We start from the raw sequence: 20,269 nt of genomic DNA on the forward strand, positions 1-20,269 counted from the left end.
TGTTTTGTTTTGTTTTGTTTTTTTTTTGAAGTAGACATGAGTCAAAGACTGCCAGGAGCTAAATCCATGAAATTACCCACTGTTCTAAGAGAACCAAATGAAATTAATTAACTTGCTGTTAGGGAAAGCCTAGTCAGTACAAGGTTAAAAAAGGGCTTTCACTGTCTCGGATCCCAGGAACTTAACTTAAAGAATGTCTGGTATTTCCTAGGAGCGAGTTACAAAAGTGGGATAGTCTTGGGCAATGAGGACATGTTAGTGGGACAGCCTTAAGGAACATTCCTTGTCTAAACTTCCCATTTCACTGTGTCTTTATAACTTGCCTCCTGAAATTAAAGTTAGAGCGCTTGATCAGAACTCTAGACTTGCTCTCCTCCTTTGTGTCTCTTGTCCCTTCATTCTTTTGCACCCTTCCCTAGGATCTCGCTAAATATCTCGTGGGCCAAGGCAGTTGGCGCCCAATGTGTGGCCTTTGAGTCAGGGTCCAATCGAATGTTGCTTCCACTTGGACGTCTCTCAAGCATAGTATCTAGGCCTCACCATGAACTCCAGTGAAAAGAGAAGATCTACCACAGAGTCACCCGCCTGTGAGATTGATCCTGTTAAGGTAAGAATAAAGCAATGCAATTTTGGGACAAGCATTAAGCAAACATGATTTGCTCTTAAAGTGTCTGAAGGAGTCCTTCAAGACACGAGGAATAAGGGTTTAAGAAAAAGGATCTTTAAAAAGTCTTTGATTTCATTGGTAATGTTTCCCCAAGAGGGGACTATTAATGAGAAAATACTATACCTCCTAAGAAGGAGATGAAAAGTTAAACCTTGAAGATGAGGGAAAGAAGGGCTAAAGCAGTTGTCTGCTCTCCAACTGTGTTAACAAATGAAAAGGAAAAACCTATTTCAGAGCCCTCCTGGGAACAGGAGAAAATCAGGAGACATCCTGCTTTTTCTCTGGCTCCTACTGGAGAGATCCTCAGTTCGGCTTTCTCTATCTGTTGTCTGTCCTCGGTGTGCCAAACTGTCTATGTGTGTCAATTGTCTGTTTTTGTTTTGTTGTTTGAATGACTGGTGCTCTATGTTTCATGTTCAAAATGGTTAAAACTTTACCTGTTAGCTATCCACCCCTTGATTTAGTTTAATATAAGCTGCTCTTAAAGGGGCCAACAGCTTTTTGGCTTCTATAATGAGGAAGCTGATAGCTGTTTTTCCTAGAAAAATCTCTGTGACCGTGTTTATTGGGTTCAATAAGTGACAAAGTATTTTTCTCTTGAAATTACAGCTAGAAAAAGTAAGAAAATATTGTTTAGTCTAAATATATAAAATGTGTAGCCACTTCATTTTGTTTTTGACTGTTTTTAAAAGTATAAATATGTTCTGCATGTTTTGGTTATAGATTATTTGCCTATAAGTTATTGGATATGAGTAAAAATTTGCAACATTGGTAACAGAAAGTTGGTTTAAAACTAGTAACTCAGGATTGGAGTCATTCAGATACCAGATGTATAAAGGATAGGATTTAAAACAATGTCTCTTTAATGAGATATTAAAAGCTGCACTATCATACATTCATATATAAGAACTGGCAGCCAAACCTTGGAAGATGAAAGTAATGCACTTGGTGTTGATTTTATAGAAAATGGCTTGTTTGCATTGTTAAAAATTGGTTTTGTGCCGGGCAGTGGTGACGCACACCTTTAATCCCAGCACTTGGGAGGCAGAGGCAGGTGGATTTCCGAGTTTGAGACCAGCCTGGTCTACAGAGTGAGTTCCAGGATAGCCAGGGCTATACAGAGAAACCCTGTCTCAAAAAAACAGAAAGAACAACAACAACAAATTGATTTTGTTTCTCAAAATTATGGTTATACTCTAATGTTGCAAAACAAACTTAAAAATATAGTTAAACTGCCAATGTTCCATTGGCTACAGTTGGCAGTTCAATCGTGAGCTTGAGAATTTTTGACTCACCCATGTTTGTGGTTGAAAAGAGGATCAAGCAGGTGGAGATGATTGTAAGAGTAATAAGAGTTAAAAAAAAAAAAAACAGCTGTAGCACAGTACAGCCCTGCTGCCACTTTTACAGCTTTATTAGATACAGTGGTAGAGGCAAATTTAGCCCTCCAAGACTGAAAAGGAGATCTCAGAGTGAATTTTATCTGGTATCAAACAAGGCCCTGATGAATCATTTCAGGAATTTGTAGATAGGCTGGTAGAACTTTTTAGAAACCCTCAGGCAGGCGTTCTTTTTGTTCCACAATTGGCTTATGAGAATGCTAACTACAGTTCAAGCTATGCTTTCATAGCAATGAGGTGATAAGGAATGCTCTAAGTATGGGGGCATAGGTCATTTTAGGAAAGACTGTCCAAAAAATAGAGGCATAGACAGATAGCAGAACTACTTCCCTGTAATCTGTCCTCAGTTCAGGAAGTATAATTGTTGAGCCAGGCCTCAGGAAACAGGCCCAGATTAAAAACTTTCACATTTGAGTTAAGATAGGCTCTGAGTGGGCTCAACAGAAGCTTGTGCGACATTCCTTTTGTCTTGGTCACCCTGACCAGCCCCTAGAAAGGTGTTTTTTGGAATTAATTTATTGCCTTGCTTCTTCCTTGGGGAAGAAAGGTCAGCCTCAGACCCAAAGACATTCACAACGGACAGCTTATGGGCCATGAGTTACAGATAATGATTATGCTGGAAAAATTAAAATTATGTCTGCTTTCCTCCATGGCATAGCTGTGCCTGCTAATAAAAGAATTGCTCAAAGAGTAAGAGAGGACAAGATTGGCCTTCAGCTTGGCCTTTATCTGATACTCTCACTCAGCTACAAGGAATTAGTTAGTCTATCAATCCAAAACAAAGTTCAGACTTAAGATATATGAAACTTGTCGGGCATTGCAGCCTGACTTGCCTTCTCCAGCTACCATTCCAGGAAATACACTTAGAATTATTATAGATTTAGAAAAGTGTTTTTATACCGTTCCTTTACATCCTGGTGAAGGTGAGAGGTTTACATTCAGGGAGTTTGCTTGTAATTTTTGAGAGCCCATGAAGTGATATCACTAAAAAGTTTTACCTCAAGGAATGGCTAATAGCCTTACATTATATACAAAATTTGTTGCTGCGTTAATACAAGAAGTTAAGAGTTTGAATCTTTCAGTGTATATTATTCATTGTACAGTATTTTATTAACTGACCCCTCTGAAGGAGTTTTAATGTAAGCCTTCGCTCTCATACAATGAGCTTTAAATTTTGGAGTGTTTGTTGCTCCAGAAAATATTCAAAGGCAATATTTTTTCAATATTTGAGACATCAGTTATATTCCTAAACAAATTATGGCACAGAAAATTCAAATAAGAAATGATAGTTTACTTACTTTAAATTATTTTCAAAAGCTTCTAGGAGATGATAATTGGCTAAGACCTCACCTTAAGCTCACCACAAGAGGACTTAAGCCTGTGTTTGATGTTCTAAAGAGGGATACAAATCCTAATTCCCCAAGACAATTAACTGATAGAGGAGAAATAGCTTCGCAGAAAGTAGAGTAAGCTGTTAGTTATCAACATATACGTTATATAGACTTTGATAAATTGTTGGGTGTTTGCATTATTGCTACTCATGTGCTCAAAGCAGTCCTTTGGCAAAAGGGACCATGAATGTGGATTCATCCTTCTTCATCTGCAAGTAAAGTTTGAACACCCTATTATGAAACTGTTGTTGTGTTAATACAGAATTGTAGGTCAGGCTCACAAAAGTATTTTAAAAAAATAACTTAATGAAATATTACTTATTTCAAACATCAATTAAATTGCTTATTAAAGAGTATTGATATTTGGCCTATTACATGACCAACTTTTTAGACAAATTTGATAGGCATTATCCAAAAGATAAGTTGTTACAGTTTTCCTCTATGCATGATTTTGAATTTCTTGTAAATTTACACATGCAGTCCATAGAAAATGTGTTTACTGTATTTACATACAGCTCATCTAATGGGAATACAGTATATGTAATTAGATCACATGTTCATTCTCTTGAGTTTCCCCCTGCTTCAGCACAAATAAGTGAATTATGTGCTGTAGCCACTGTTTGAAATGCTGAAAAATCAAGCTTTCAATTTGTATACTCATGGCCAGTATATAGCTCATGGTTTTATAATTGGTTGAAATTGTTTGTTTTTAGATATTGCTAAAAATTCTCAAATTTTACAAATAAAGATTAATTTAAGAACCATGTACTTTTCCTTAACTTTATAAAACATTTAAAAGCTCATACTAAATTGCCTGGACCCCAGGGCAATGCCACAGCAGATCTGTATACCAGGCAGATTATAGGCCTTACAGAAATAATCGGCCATACAATCTTATTCTTTACATCATCAAAATAATAGCTTAAGACAATAATTTGGTATCTTTAGAGAGTGTGTAAGTCAAATTACAAGAATTTGTTCTCAGTATCCTTAATTTTTTCATAATAGTGTTAATCCTTGAGGATTTATACCTAATCAATTATGGCAAGTAGATGTTACTCATTTCTGATTTTAGAAAATTAAAACATGTACATATGACTTGACACCTTTTCAAGCTTTCTAATTGCAACTGCTTTAATAGGAGAAGCAACTAAAAATGTAACTAGTTATTTCCTACATTATTTTTCTATGCTTGGTGTTCTATATCAGATTAAGATAGATAATGGAACTGGCTATTGCAGTCAGACATTTGAGATGTTTTGTTGACACTTTAATATTACCCATATTACTGGGATTCCTTATAATTCTCAGGGACAAGGTATTGTGAAACAGATATCGTGGAATTTTAAAATAATATCATCATAACTCTCTGAGTGTGGGAGGAGCAGCTACTGGTGCTTCTGCCCTGGTTTTGCAAGGAACTCTAAAAATTTGGCTTTTAAAAAACAAAAGAGGGAGAGTTATACCCCCAGAAGGAGTACCCTAAAAATATTCTCCATCATGCCTTGTTTGTTCTCAATTTTCTAAATCTGCATGCTCATGGCAAATCTGCTGCTGATCACCTCTGGGATCCTGAGACTAATAAAACTATGCCACAGTTATGTGGAAGGACCCTTCTACCTTTAAATGGAACAGCCCAGACTCAGTTCTCATATGGAGCTGAGGATCAATATGTCTGTTTGATACCAAAAAAGGTGCAGTTAGATGGCTGCCAGAAAGATTTGTGAAACAAATAGATACCTCCACAAAGCCAGACCTAATTGTAGGTAAAATGGATAACAATTGAGATCCAGGGAAGAGAGATCTCTCTGAGACTCGTGAATCTTTAGCTAAAGCAGACACTGGAGGAAGGATGTTTTGTTAAAGCAAGCATGTGAAAGGACTTGTGACGAAGGATTTTTTTTTTAACAACATGTATACTTATACTGTATAGTTGAGTTATATTTGTCGGGACTCTACAGAGAGAAATGTACCAAAAAACTTTTGGTGGTGTGTTACAGTTTTTTGTTGGTTTTGTGGACTTGGGCTGATTGGCAGAGTGATGTCAGTTGAGACAGATGTATGTGTTGAGGTAAGACACGCATTGAGGCAAGACCCATGTTGAACAAGACCCGTGGGGGACATGTGATGTTTGGAGGGTATAAATAGAACTCAGTGGACAGTGACAGAGGCTCACCTAAGCTTGTTTATAGATCTAGCTGTACAAAGCTTGTGGGTCTTGCATCTTCACTGATCTTCACTTTACTGAGTGTGACACAGCCAAGAACTTATCCTGGCATTCCTCATGGTCCCTCCTGTTGACTCTAGCCAAGGCTGAGGCTTGGCTCTTCCTCTTAGGTTGTGCCACTGCTGCTGCTGACCTGATATTTCTGTGAATTGTTTGCAAGTGAATCAAGCTGCTGCTGCTGACCTATGAACTGGACTGCCAATTTCCAAACAACACAGACAGGAGTTACTCCAAAGAAACTTTCAAAACAGGACCACTTCCTTGTATCCTTTCTTTTCCACTACCACTGGCAGGTGGTGAGTTAAAAGGGAGGTTAACGCATTTAAGAAACACCATTAAAAATAGGTTTTGAAAAAAATTACATACTTCCCTTCCAGAGAGCTCTCAATTGGCTCCTTGACTTCAGTGAAAAAAAAAAAAAAGAATTTCATAGCAAGCAAGATTGAAGCAGAGTTGCATTTTATTAAACAGAGAGAGTGAGCAGAACTGGGAATCAATCTCAGTGGGTAAACTGCTTGCATTGCAAACTACGGGCCTGAATTGAACTTCCAGAATTCATGTACAAGAAAGCAGGCATGGAGGGAGGGGGAGTTGGAGATAGGCAGATCTTCTATTTTCCCAGCTTGAGGTTAACTAGAGACCCTATTTCAAAAATAAGATTGCTTCTAGGGAATGATACCCAAAGTCTTCTGGCCTGGCCTGGACACACATGTGCACACAAATGCTAGTGTGCACATAGATAGATAGATAGATAGATAGATAGATAGATAGATAGATAGATGCATGAATGAATAAATAAATGAATAAATAATTTGTGGTTGGATGGATGAATGAATGAATGAACAGACAGACAAACAAACAAACAAATAAATATGTTGAACAGAAGAATAAGGTAGATCCAGGGTCACAATTGTAGGCTTCTCCAGGGCAGTCTAAATTCATTGTCCATTGGCAACTGTTTATAGGACTTAGGAAGCTATGGGAGTTAAATTGACCAGTTTCTAAGAGACTCCCCTCCTCTGCCTCTTTGCTCCTTTTCAATAAGTATGATTAGTGGGTAGGTCTGAGGGTGCCTTGGATAGGATTATAGGTTGGCAAGGTAAACTCATAGATCATAAAGTTTGTACAAAGGGTTAAGAAATGTCTTTTACTGTAAGTGGAGCTTCTGGTAAGATTGCTAGAAAAATGAAGGCCTACAGCTAGGAAACAAAAAATAAAGACCATTTGTGATTTGGCCCTAACCATGATTCACCGTTATTTTAGCATTCTTGCTTGAAAGTATCTATGTGCAAAGGAAACATTGTTTCCACATTGGCAACTTCCACAGTGTTGATTGCGTTGCAGTTCTTGACTTTCAGCTTCAACCAGACTGGAGTACCCCGCCCCTTTCCCTGCTCATGTTCCCATAATTTTTCCTGCCTTACTTCGTGGCCTCATCTAGAAAGAGGAAAGTTCACAGGCAGTAGCTGCTTCCCTGTGTTTTTTCAACACAAAAGGATGCAATTTCTTAGTGCCCTTAGAAATGGTCAAGAGACCTCTCTTAAAAGCATTTTCACATATCATATATAATTCCATTCTCAAGATTATCTTCCAATTTGTATTTAGTATACTGACCAGAAAATAATACAATAAATACCTGATCAACAATAATAGTTTTTAAATTAGTGTTTCCTTCCAGCCCCTTAGTTCCCATCACCAACCACTCTGAGGCTAATTAGTTATTGTTAAGTGCCTACACCATAAGCTTTGGGTCATTCTCTGACTAGCATGTAACTTATTTAAACCATTTATACTATTCTAAGCCTACCATGTAGTTAGTTATGGCCCTGTAGTCCCAGCCCACTTCTTCCTTTGTATCTCCTCAGCGTCTCCTTGCTGGTTTACATCCACCTTCTTGGTCTGACTCCCATCTCATTCCTCACAGTTTTCCCCACATGTCTCTTTTATTTTTTTGTATTTCCCAGAATGTTGTCTCTTCCTGCCAGTACGCCACCTCCTATTTCCTGCCTCAGCTCATTGGCCTTCAGCTTTTTATTGACAGGTGATGTTTATAAGAGATTCACTCTATAGTGGTTCTACCCTGTATTTTAAAAATAAAAGGACCTAGATTCACATAACACAACATGCAGGGAAATCATTGAGCTGGAAAATAGACACCTTCCACTTATGCATTTATCATGTGATGATGAATGACACAGATGTAATAACAAAAAGAATTCCTCCCACAGGAGTGATCTTGCAAGTCTACATCAATGAAAACAGATAATCTTCCCACAATGAGCAGGAAATGTTGAGAGCAGTAGCATAAGCCACTCCAGTGTCCTCACCCAGGACTGGAAAACAGAAAAAGGACTAAACTCCTTAGTCACCTAGTCTTGAGAGGCTTGTGATTTGGTGTGAGGGGCTGTCTGTAAAACTGTCACTCTCACCTGAGGTTTAGAGACTTATACAGTCTTCTTCAGAAGTACATCGGACTGACCTGTTAAAAGCACTGAGCAGTGGACCTGTGTTTTTCTCTTTCCTGGATCACTCATTCTGGGGAAGTCAACAGCTATGATGTGAGTTTCTGTGCAGCCCTGTGGATGGTCACATGTGCTCCAAACAGAGCCTTCTGCCAACTGCCACCACAGATTTGCCACCTTAGAGATTCAGAGTCCATTCTCCATCCATTGTGCTGGTTAAGCCTATAGAAACCTGAAGGTCCAGCTAACACCTCATGAGAAATCACTACTCGATTCCATTCACTCATCTCCTCCCATTTGTACTGTAGTTTCAACCTACTATGATGATCACTCTTGCTTGTAAACTTGATGAGATTTAGATCACCATCTAAGGATGTCTGTGAGAGATTTTCTAGATAAGTATGTCTCTGAGCAATTTCTCTAGGTTAATTGAGATCTGAAGACCCACCTTCGTTGTAGATAGCACCATTCCATAGTCCTCCACTGAACCAAAAAGAGTTCAAGAGCATTTGCCACTCTTTGCTCCTTGACTATGGACACAAGACAACCAGCAGTTTTGAATTCCTGCAACTATTTCTTTCCAACTATGATGAACACACCTCAGATCTATAAGCCAAAATGAACCCTCTTCCCTTGAGTTGCCCTTTCAAGCATTTTGTCATAACAACAAGACAAGTGACATATACTACATTTGTTGGGAAATTAGTTATGTAGTAATAGCTAACTCTGCAAAAAGTCTATCTGTTTAACAATTTATGCTAAACCACCAGTATTTATGAATTAAATGATCCTATTATTATTACTATTAGTGTTACTGTTACTCTTACTATTAAAATTGAATCCTGAGGCTGAAGTGATGGCTCCCTGGTTAACAGCACAGCACCAACATTGGGTGGATCACAACTACCTGTAAATCTGGTTCAAGGAGATCCAGTGTCCTCTTCTGGCCTATAAAGGCACTACAGGGATGTGGCACACAGACATACATCCAGGCAAAACACTGACACATAAAATAAACTTTTTTAAAACTAAAAAAGAAAGAAGAATGGAGAAGATAAAGGTAGCATGTAATAAGTGTAAAAGGGGTATCTATTAATACTTCAATTTTTTTGTTTTAAATAGGTCATATACATGTGAATGTGTTTGATGGAGTTCATGATACAAAATTTGTTTGCTTATGAAGGTTATTAACAAAATGAGTTCCTAAAAAGAATAACTAGTCAGTTACAGTAATATAATGTAATGTAAATAAATGTAACAGTAATGTAAACCATTACTATTTAGGGTATTTATGCAATATAACAAATAACCCACAAAATTTAGCAGCCTAAAGAAACATTTTACTCTGCCCACTCACTTTAATTTGAAAGATCAGGCCATATGTTCATGTCCAGGGGGCTTACACATTGATAGCCTTCTGGAAAGTGATTAGAAGCTGAGGGTCTCACCTCAATAATGTGTTAGTTCCCTGCTGGGTTGGTAAATGGAGTGATTGAGAAATGGTGAAAAGTAGAATGTAGGACCCACCTAGTGGAAATAGGTCAGTAGGGATATACCCTGGAAAGATGTATCTGGTACCCTACTCCTCCTTTATCTGTTTCCCAGGTACTGTGAGGCAAGAAGTATCCTCCACTACACACTTCTGCCACTATGATGTTCTGTCTCAGCAGAAGTTTACACTCACGTAGGTAGAATGTTCTAAAGCCATAAACACAGATCAGTCTCTATTTCTTTAAGCTGTCTCTTGCTTCTCTGTAAGTGGTGAAGAGTCTAACCCTCCTAACAGAGCTGTTGCATCACGAGTTCAGATAAGGTACAGAGGAGTCAGTTTGTCCTAGTGCCTTAATACTCAGAACTGCAACTAAGGAGGCATGATGAAGGGAGCCGGAAACCTTCCTATTTCTGGTCCTTGGGCTAGGGTGGTTCAAAAGTTAGACTGGCTAACCAAAGTATCTAAGTGGCCTCCATGTGCTGCTGTCTTTATCATACTTGGTAGCGACAGTAGCACTGCCAATGATAACTCAGGAATTCAAGTTACAAATAAATGATCTGCATTGTACAACTATGAGGACATGAATGAGACTCTATGAGTAAATAAATATTCTAGGCTACTTTTATTATCTGAAGCAGCCTCTACATCAGTGGTTCTTAACCTGTGGGTCATGACCCCTTTGGAGATTGTTGGATGACCTTTTTCACAGGGATTATATATCAGATATCCTGCATATCAGACAGTTACATTATGATTCATAACAGTAGCAAAATTACAGTTATGAAGTAGCAATGAAAATAATGTTGTGGTTGGGGTCACCACAACACGAGGAATAGTATTAAAGGCCGCAGTATTAGGAATGTTGAGAAGCATTACAGGGTTAGGAAAGAGGCAATCAGGACTCGTGGGTTTGGTGGGACTCACCTGTAATGCCAGCACTCCAGAGCCTGGGGCAGGAAGATGATAAATAGCATGCTGATAGAACAACCTTCTACCTCAGAGAAAAGAATAGCAACAATCCAAAACAAAGGCAAAACACTAAAGGAAACCTCTTGTTAAAGAGAAAACAAAACAAAAAAAGTAAACAAACAAGTCCCACTTCCAACAATAAGGTATAAAACACTAACTCTGCTATTATTTCAAATTATTTTCTAGTAATTTCAAAAGCCAGGCAAGTTGATCCATATTGCTCAGGGATACATGTATATAATAAATTCAGAAATAAAAATAAATGTAAATTATTTCACTAAAAATCCAAGTTATGAGAAAGAAGAATAGTATCTGAATTGGAATTCTTCACTATGGACTACCTTCTTCATACCTAAGAAATGTTTCGGGAAAGTTATGTAAAGCTCTGGGAACCACACCCTTCCACATCCATCATAGATTATATCTATCTATAAGAACATAACAGTGATCACAGGGTAGTCTCCTTTTTTCTTTTTATATCTACTAATTAGACTTAAATAAAAGAAACTTATAAAAGTTTCTCCACCTCTATGTATTTATGGATATATATATTTATAAATGTAATATATATATTCATATATTGAACATATATATAATATTGATACACATATATATATATATGTTATTCTATGGGTCATGTATATTATAAATAATATATTGTCAATTAATAATATGATATATAATAATATATTATATGTAAGATTATATATTATATATTGCTATAAATAATATCATATTCTGTGAGTTAAATAAAAAACAAATGCTTTCTCTCCCTCCTCCTCCTCCTCCTCCTTTTCCTCTTCCTCCTTTTTCCTCTTCTTCTTCCTCTTTTTCTTCATCACTATCATAATCTTCTTCTTCTCCTTCTCCTTCTCCTTCTCCTTCTCCTTCTCCTTCTCCTTCTCCTTCTCCTTCTCCTCCTTCTCCTTCTCTTTCTCCTTCTCCTTCTTTGTCTTTTTTTTTTTTTGTCAAATAGAATTAGCTCTGGCCATTAGGAGTTCCTTGAGATTTTTTTGTTTTCGATTTTCAACAAGTCTCATTTTTCTTTTCTTTTTTCCCAATCTCATTTTCTGACCTTGCACCATATCCCAGGCACATTGAATAATACTCTACCCCAGCCATGAAATCCACCCAACTTCAAGAAGAAACTCAAGTTCCTTTTGTTGGCGAATGAAGTATAAAATTCACATCAGTGTGGTAATTGCCACTAGAAAGTGACCTACTTCTATGTTCCACCAGCTGTCAGAGAAGACATGTATATATACTGACTTTTTTAAGTTCATACTCAGACCTGTGTTCTAGTTCTATAAATGTAGTAACACTTTTCAGTGATTTCTAGTATCTCATTTTCTACAACATGGAACATTATATATGTTTGTCCAATCCCAATGTGTAGAAATAGCTGTTTAAATCAATAACCTATATTCCTGAAGAAGCACTTCCACAAGATCACAGCATAGGGAGATATATCATTGTAGCTTTGGGATTACAGTATTCAGTCACTAGTTTTCCTTTTTCCTTTAACTTTATCTTTCTTAATACCTCAGTGTTATATGGTCACATATAACTCCTACTGGTTTTAATCATTTATTTAAGAGCTTGTTTTTCTTGGATAGCAAACTTTGTTACAGTTGTAATTCAGTGTTATATGAAAGAATATACTAAAGAAAATGTCCTCTCTTCCCCTTATTTTTTCTTTCTATTTCTTTCTCTTCTACCTCCTGTAACTAAGCAATCTCTTCAGTTTTTACCCTATCTTCCCTGTATTTGTTCTATACAGATGAACAAAAAGTATCTTTCTTGTTTTGCCTTCTTTATCACAGAGTATCTTATTATGTCTATTCTTTTAGATTTATCTTATTACTTGAATGTATTTCCATTAATTCAGTCTAAATTAGTTCATAGAGATCGTCCCGAGACATTTTGTAGCTTCATATTATCCCCTTATGTGAACATACCCATGTTCCTTCAACCACCCGGATTTAGATGAACACAGAGGTTACTTCTGATTTTTACAATTCCAAACACTACTGCAAGGAATACCTCTGAGCATACAATTGACAGTTTTATTTTTTTATTTAAATGAAAAGAAAATCAATGCCTGGGATAAAAAATAGTTACTCTGTTTATTATAAAACATCTCTTCCATAAAGTCTGCCTTTAAAACACTCCCCATGAGATCATACATAACATCATAATAAAATAGCAACAAACTCAAAATTGTGGAGAAGAAGGAACTAAGCTCATGCATCTTATTCTTTCAACTTTTCTACAAGTCATGTTGTGCCTTTTACAAGAGTTGCTATCCAAGCCAAAGCAGAGATGACCAGTGTTCCATGTTTCCAACACTACAGAATGCTTAGCCTTCCTCCAGTGAAGCTCAGAGGGATCTCAAAGCTTTCCACTGGTCCAAGTGTTGAGAGTGAATACAGAAAATGTCCATCATTGCTTTCTCCTACATTCTCCCTGCCCCAGATGATGTAACCTGAAGACTTATCCCCTGCTTATCCCACGTTCCTACCAAGATTGACTAAACTTTTCTCCTTGATCCAGTTGTATACCACAAACCCCACCTCCTTGTTCAGCTATATGCAGTACCCCATCTTCCAAGCATATGCTCACATCCTATAGGTGTATCCATGCCCAGGTTTTTGCCAGTGTTGTAGATAATCTTGGGTAGCAGCTTGGCACACCTGGGATGAGGAAATTGCTCCCATCAGATTGGACTATGGACATGTTTGTGAGTCATTTTCTAGATTTCCAATAGATATAGGAGAACTCAGTCTGTTATAGGCAGTATAATCCCAAGCAGGTAGGACTGAACTATATAAGAAAGGTGGCTGACCATGACCCAGGGAACAAGCCAGTAAGTAGCTTTCCTCAATTGGTTTATGCTCAAGCGTCTGCCTTGGTTTTCTTCTTGGCTTCTCTTGATGATAGACTGTAAGCTGAAATAAACCCTTTCCTCCCCAAGCTGCTTTTGGCCATAGAGTTTATTATAACAAAAGAAAGCAAACTAGAAAAATAGGAAAGCCCATATTTCCACAGAAATACTCACATGACAAGAAGTAAATTTGTCTCATTTCTTCCTAGTTATAGTTAGAGAGCAGTGGCTCTCAGATGTGGCTGAGTAAGAGCATGATATGAGAATCTAAAACACTCATATTTTTAGACATATGGAGAGTCATTAGTCAGAATAATCTAGAGAAAAGTCTGGAATTTGTACTTAAAAATACAAGAATGAAGATTTATACATACTTGTGTAATTTTGCTATTGCTGACTTGCCAGGCAGATTAATGTAAAAGAGTAAAGTTTTTATATTGTGTCTATCTCATTATTTTAAAAAGTATCAAAAATCACTTGATTTAATGGTGGGCAAGGTTTATTGCCTTCTCTGTCAAGCAAGCAGTTTAAGGGGAAGGTACAGAGGACTTGAATTTTCTCAAAATTCAGGGAGTTTAATCCCTGTCCTCATGTATTTTGTTGTTAACAAAAATGGGTTAAATCCTCACTGTCCAATATCAAATACCCATACAGTTTCTCTGCTCCAGCTCAGAGTTTTAATGAATACCAAAGTCTGCATTTATTAAAACATGAAGGTGAACATGTACATTGTAGCATAGAAATACTGATAATATAAATCACGTTTATATCAAATTCATCATACTACTCGATCTTAAAAATGCCTCATGGACAGTGTATTGAACTGGTGCATCCCTCTATGTGCATTGCTTTTGTGTATGGATGTTTAGGGCAGTAGAATTGATAATGTGATGTTAGACACAACTGTGCCAAGAAACAATATCCATCACATTATAACATTGTATCTTATACTATTGCATAATATAACATTGTATCTTATACTATTGTAATGTTATTCTATTGTATAATATCCTATTTTATAATATAACATTGTATCTTTTTCTGTAGTAGGAGCCTTGTAATTTCTGAATATAATTCCAACCAAACATACCAGAAATAATTATTGTCACTGGGCTATCACTGATCTCTTAGTTGTTACCTTGGTTGAACAGCTATATAAACAAAACAACTCATATTAACATCTTGAAAAGACATGGCTTTGATTCTGCTTGAATGTCTTCTCAAATCTGATTCTAAGATTAAATCTTAGCCCCTCATTCACCCTGAATGTCAGTTACATTCAAGGAAATACAGGAAACATTAGTCCCATGTTTTCATGAGGAGTAGCCATATATGGAGAGCAGCTGTTCAGTGACAGGGCTGATATTCTCTAACGATGGGAGTTGTGCTGTTTAGAGCTATATTTCTCATATCTGTTTCTCTTGATCAATGGTTCAATTATCTAGTTTTAATATAGTATATTACAATTTAGTCCTAAAACCTATGTCAGAAGAACTATGCAAGAACCAAGAGAAATTCCTCAAAGTAAAGCTCATCTTCATTTCCAAAGACTTTGAAAACACCATTTATATGTTACTTGGTAATTAGTTATTTTCGTGTCTGCACCATAGGCATGTTCTGTAATCTCTCCTGACCCCAATACCCTGAATTTGAGGTACCTCAACCCAAAGGAGTAGTTGTCCAGAGAGATAGAATAGCAACAGCCCCGCCCCCAACCCTTGGGAGCAGAAAGAAAAGAATTATACTAAGAAATTGTTTAAAAACACAGGTGGAGCAGGCAGAAATAAAACCACAGATGTATAGACTCATGGCCTAGGAGAGGAGAATTTAACTCAAAATAGTAAATAATCTGTTAAGCATTGAACTAAACCAGTTTGATGAACTCAAATGCCCTCGGCTCAATAGGCAGGACTCTCGGAGGAGCCTGTGTTACTTCCCTCACTTAAGTGAAGATTTGTAATAAAAATCATAATGCCAAAGGCATGGTTTTGGGCTACACAAGAAGCTAACCACTTGGAGAATCGTCTTTGATGGGTCAGAAAACTGTACAGTCGAAGATCAGTTTATAATTTACGAAGAAAATAGAAAGTTTTGTTTCTCTGAGTTGAAATTTGCTGAACACCGCGGGAAATATTGCAAGTTTTTGGCAGAAGGCTTAGTGCTTTGCTCAGTTTTTGAGATGTGCATGAAGCCCGAGACTTCGGGGATCATTATTTGAGAAAAATCGGACAATTCGATGTAGGGAATTTTGACATTTTTGGCTTTTTTTGAGGTGTAACAAACACAACTCTGCATCCGAGAGGACACTCCACGGCTGCCAGCGAGGCGGGCTGGACAGCGCACCAATCACGACGCAGCTCCGCCCTATATAAACGGGCGGGCGCAGCGCCGCGGCCCGAGTCCCGGCCAGTGCCTCTGCTTCCGGCTCGAGTTCTCTCTCCTCACACACGCTTCACCATGTCCGAGACTGCGCCTGCTGCGCCCGCCGCACCGGCCCCCGCCGAGAAGACACCCGTAAAGAAGAAGGCCCGTAAGGCCGCTGGTGGCGCGAAGCGCAAAGCGTCCGGACCCCCGGTGTCCGAGCTGATCACCAAGGCTGTGGCCGCCTCCAAGGAGCGCAACGGCGTGTCCCTGGCTGCGCTCAAGAAGGCGCTGGCGGCCGTGGGATACGATGTGGAGAAGAACAACAGCCGCATTAAGCTCGGTTTGAAGAGCTTGGTGAGCAAAGGTATCCTGGTGCAGACCAAGGGTACCGGCGCCTCCGGCTCCTTCAAACTCAACAAGAAGGCGGCTTCCGGTGAGGCTAAGCCCAAAGCCAAGCGGGCAGGCGGGGCCAAGGCTAAGAAGCCTGCGGGCGCAGCCAAGAAGCCCAAGAAGGCTGCGGGAGCAGCCACCCCCAAGAAGAGCACCAAGAAGACTCCAAAGAAAGCAAAGAAGCCAGCTGCAGCTGCAGGAGCCAAAAAAGCTAAGAGCCCGAAGAAGGCAAAAGCAGCTAAGGCTAAGAAGGCGCCCAAGAGCCCTGCCAAGGCGAAAGCGGTAAAGCCCAAAGCGGCCAAACCAAAAGCCTCAAAGCCTAAGGCAGCTAAGCCAAAGAAAACCGCAGCCAAGAAAAAGTAAATTTTCTTTGGCCAACTACTTAGCCCAACAACCCAAAGGCTCTTTTCAGAGCCACCCACAAGTCTCAGTAAAAGAGCTGTTGCACATTCTGAGGGGGCGTGGTTAGGGTGGGATCGCTACCTAGTGGGCTGAGCTTCGGAGAAAAGAGGCTGGGGATGTGGGTGTGTGCAGTGGTATTAACTCCAACTTAGCTATCTATTAAGAGTGCGTGTTTACTCTTCGTCGCCTCATTGTGTGCGTCCGGGGGTGGCCGCGCCCGGGTGGGAAGGTGTGATAGCCCACAAATGGTCCTTAGAGACAAGGGCGATAAAATAGTTTATCCTTGACTTCTACGTCGATGTGCATCTAACTTAAGGGGAACAAGCTTGAGTGGTAGAATCTTAAGCACTAAGCAGTTCCGTGCAGAATGAACTGAATCAATGTCCTGACAACTCCCGCCCGAATCTCATTGCAGTTCTGACTGCAGAGTCCAGCATACAGACCCAACCAGAGTACTCAAATTGTTCTTGTGTTTTCCCATGTTTAATAGCGATCGTACTAGCAGGTTAGCTACAGCAGATTTGTGCAGTTTAATTCGTACTTCCCGATTGGTGAAAGCGAAGTGACAAGACAGCCAATGAGACAGTAGACCTTCAAGTGTCGTTTACGTTCCTGTTCGTGACGAAACACTAAAACTAATCCAATCATGAAGGAAATCTTATTAACCTCATTTGAATACTGCGTAATGTAGATGAATGTGGTGTAACTGGTGACAGGGAAGTTATTTTACCAAATGTTTTTTTAGTGTACTTGTGGGAGGGAGTTAAATCTTGCACAATGCCTGAGCTGGCGAAGTCCGAGCCTACCCGACACAAGGACTGTCACTAACAAACAAGACAGCAAGGAGTGTAAACACAGCTGAAAGGAGAGCGTCTCATTGTAAGTGTACAAGGTACTGAAGCACCCCAACTTGAGCATCTCTTCCAAAGCCATGGGCATCAACTATATTAAAACGCATTGCGTGCGGCGTGCCACATTACAAAAAGCGCATGACCATCATATCTCAGTTGATCGAGATTCTCCTGAATTGCCCAGGAAGCTGGCCAAGCACCAAGCCTGTAAAGTACAGAAGCCAAGTAGGCATTTTCACCAGTGATTTCAAAGACTTTTAGGAGCTAGGCATTCTTTCAACAAATGAGTTGTAGTTGTTTCAAGTAACCTTAAACTTAAAGCTATGTACTTTTTTTCCCAATCTGTTGAACGTATAGTCAAGAAATCTAGCCCAAGTTAGCCCAGAATTTTCAATCCTTCCCAAGCAAAGTTTATTCCCGTGCACCACCATGCCCGTTGGGCTTCTCATGCTTCAAATTTGTGTTTCTGTGAACTCCATGGTGCCCGGAAATGGGGTTGATGACAATAGTTTCCAGGAATCCATACACTCACTGACACAAACATCCAAATGGCATATGAATTCCATATAGTTAATTCGCTGTCACATAATTACAGGTACTAAAGTTAACTAAAGATGCTGTTTTTAAGCATGCAGCTCTCTATTTGGGTGCTTCTGTATCCGTGTTCCTCTTCTAGAGACTGAGTTGGCCTTAGAGTTCCGAGATTGCTCTCCCTAAGCACAAATGACCATGCTCAATTTCATTTCGATTGGAGATTTTGCTTTCTTCCCCATTCCCACCCCCAACCTTTTTTGTTTTTTCTATAAGGTATGAAAAGGAATCTACTGAAAAGGAATCTAAGACAAGAGTTCCCAAAGAAATGTGGTTGTTTGTAGGTGCTTGCTTTGCAAGCAGGCCAGTTTCAATGTGACTGAGTTTGTCACTGGCAGAGATTAGGCTTTCACAAAAAGAAAAGCAATCTGGGATGAAGTTCTCTGTTACTGTATCTTAGACAGTTACTTAGTTCCCAGTCTTTGAGCAGCTTTCAATGAGTATGTTCCCTAGGTGCAGTCCTGGTGGTAGACCTGTGATACCTGTAAGGCAGGAAGCAGGCTGAAGCCAGAAGGAAGAAAAAATCTAGGTCTGCCGGATGTAGCTGTTTCTTCACAAGGCAGACTGGCATCTTGTGCTTAGGAAAAAGATAATAGCAGGGGAAATAAATCAAGGAAATAGAGAGGCTGGGAAGGAGTGCGGCTAGGAGAAAAGCAAATATAAGTTCTTCAAAAAAATCTCGATGTGGATCAGGCTGAATTTGAAGTAAACTGGATGAGATGGTGGAAGCAGTGCGCTGTCTCACAACCTCACAAGTTTGATACCTCTACAAATGAATTAAAGTCCTAATGATGTTTTCCTTTTACAAAGTATGACATTGCTCATGTCAAGGGACTGGGCCTGTGTGAAACCCCAAGAACTACAGCTGACTTTTACCCAGCCTAAACTTTGGTACATAGGGCATTACATGGGCCTTTAAGTGCAGCCTTAATCAGAATCTTGAGCTAGTGATGTTGAGGCTCCAGACAAAAGACCTTTCTTCAGCAGAGGAAGATCTGAAAATCCACACTGCCTGGCACAGGTGGCAGACCACCCCCAGACGACGACACAGAAAACCTCAAGCTCTGAACTTGGTTCTGGACCAGGTTTACATTCCAGAATTCAAACCAACAGATACAGTAGCTAAACTGGATATGTAATTAGGGTTTTGCTAAGGTACTTTTGTGTCTGGGAGCACCAGGGAAATCCAATACTAATTATTACTTTGCATCCTTAGAACTGTGCATCAGTGCATGGTGTAGAAACACTAGGATCATAGCGGAGAATTTTATAAAGTTGATGGATTTCTCCGTACAAGAAATGAATAAATGAAAAATATTACAAGATTCTCACCATGGCATGTTAAATCAAACTATAAGCTCTTAACAAATACAGTACTCATTGTCCGGATGTCCCGGCCTCCTGGGGCACCAGACACACATACAATGCACATATGTAAATATAGACAAAACATCATACACATAAAATAAAAATTAATAAAATTCTTCAAAGGAAAAAAGGTCACAGGGTGTGGTGGTACACACTTTTAATCCCAGAACTCAGGAGGCAGAAGCAGGCAGATCTCTATGAGTTTGAGAGCCTGATCTACAAATCAAGTTCCAAGCCAGCAAAGACCACATAGTGAAACCTGTGAAGGGAGGTGAGGGGGACTAACGATCATCATTGTCTTTTAAGTTACTTTGATTTGGGAGGTTATGAGTTAAAATATTTTCTTGTGTATGTGTTTAGTATTTATTAAGTTGTAATTTCCTTCTAACTCTTAATTTTCAGTTACTAATTAGTTATGAATTTTATCCTTTCTGTTTTGGCACCACATGAAATTGTACCCTACCCTTTTTTGACCATAAAGAAGTAGAGATAGAGTTCCTAATGTTTGTTCTTGCTTGCATTCATATGATGTATTTTAATTTTTTGTTCATGATGAGTTATTAAATTATGTCTGGATGCATATTAACATTTTACATGATTTTTTTCCAATTGATTTTCACACATGAATTACTCTGTTATTTTCTCTTTGAGGGCTACCTTTCCTAGATTTTGCCATTAAGATTATGACAGCTTCATAGTCACGTTTATCTATTGCTATATGAAGAAAGAAACAAAGAAAGAAACAAAGAGAGGCAGAGAGAAGAAAAGAAAGAAAGAAAGAAAGAAAGAAAGAAAGAAAGAAAGAAAGAAA

General features: G+C 38.8%; 2 protein-coding genes across 2 annotated transcripts in view; both read left to right on the forward strand.

Annotated features, from left to right (window-relative positions):
• Nucleotides 1-20,269, forward strand: part of LOC114628299 (histone H3) — a 132,596-nt gene that overhangs the window by 86,425 nt on the left and 25,902 nt on the right. The gene's annotated exons all lie outside the window — the stretch shown is intronic.
• LOC114628290 (histone H1.4) lies at nucleotides 15,893-16,661 on the forward strand. Its single transcript, XM_028776258.1, has one exon. The coding sequence runs from the start codon at nucleotides 15,950-15,952 to the stop codon at nucleotides 16,607-16,609; it is 660 nt and encodes a 219-aa protein (XP_028632091.1). The 5' UTR covers nucleotides 15,893-15,949; the 3' UTR covers nucleotides 16,610-16,661.

Source organism: Grammomys surdaster, unplaced genomic scaffold (genome assembly GCF_004785775.1).
Source record: "Grammomys surdaster isolate TR1022 unplaced genomic scaffold, NIH_TR_1.0 267, whole genome shotgun sequence".
NCBI classification, from domain to species: domain Eukaryota; kingdom Metazoa; phylum Chordata; class Mammalia; order Rodentia; family Muridae; genus Grammomys; species Grammomys surdaster.

Bases quoted from the DNA above. Each gene is read 5' to 3' on its own strand.
- LOC114628290 (XM_028776258.1), top strand. From the start codon at position 15,950: ATGTCCGAGACTGCGCCTGCTGCGCCCGCCGCACCGGCCCCCGCCGAG.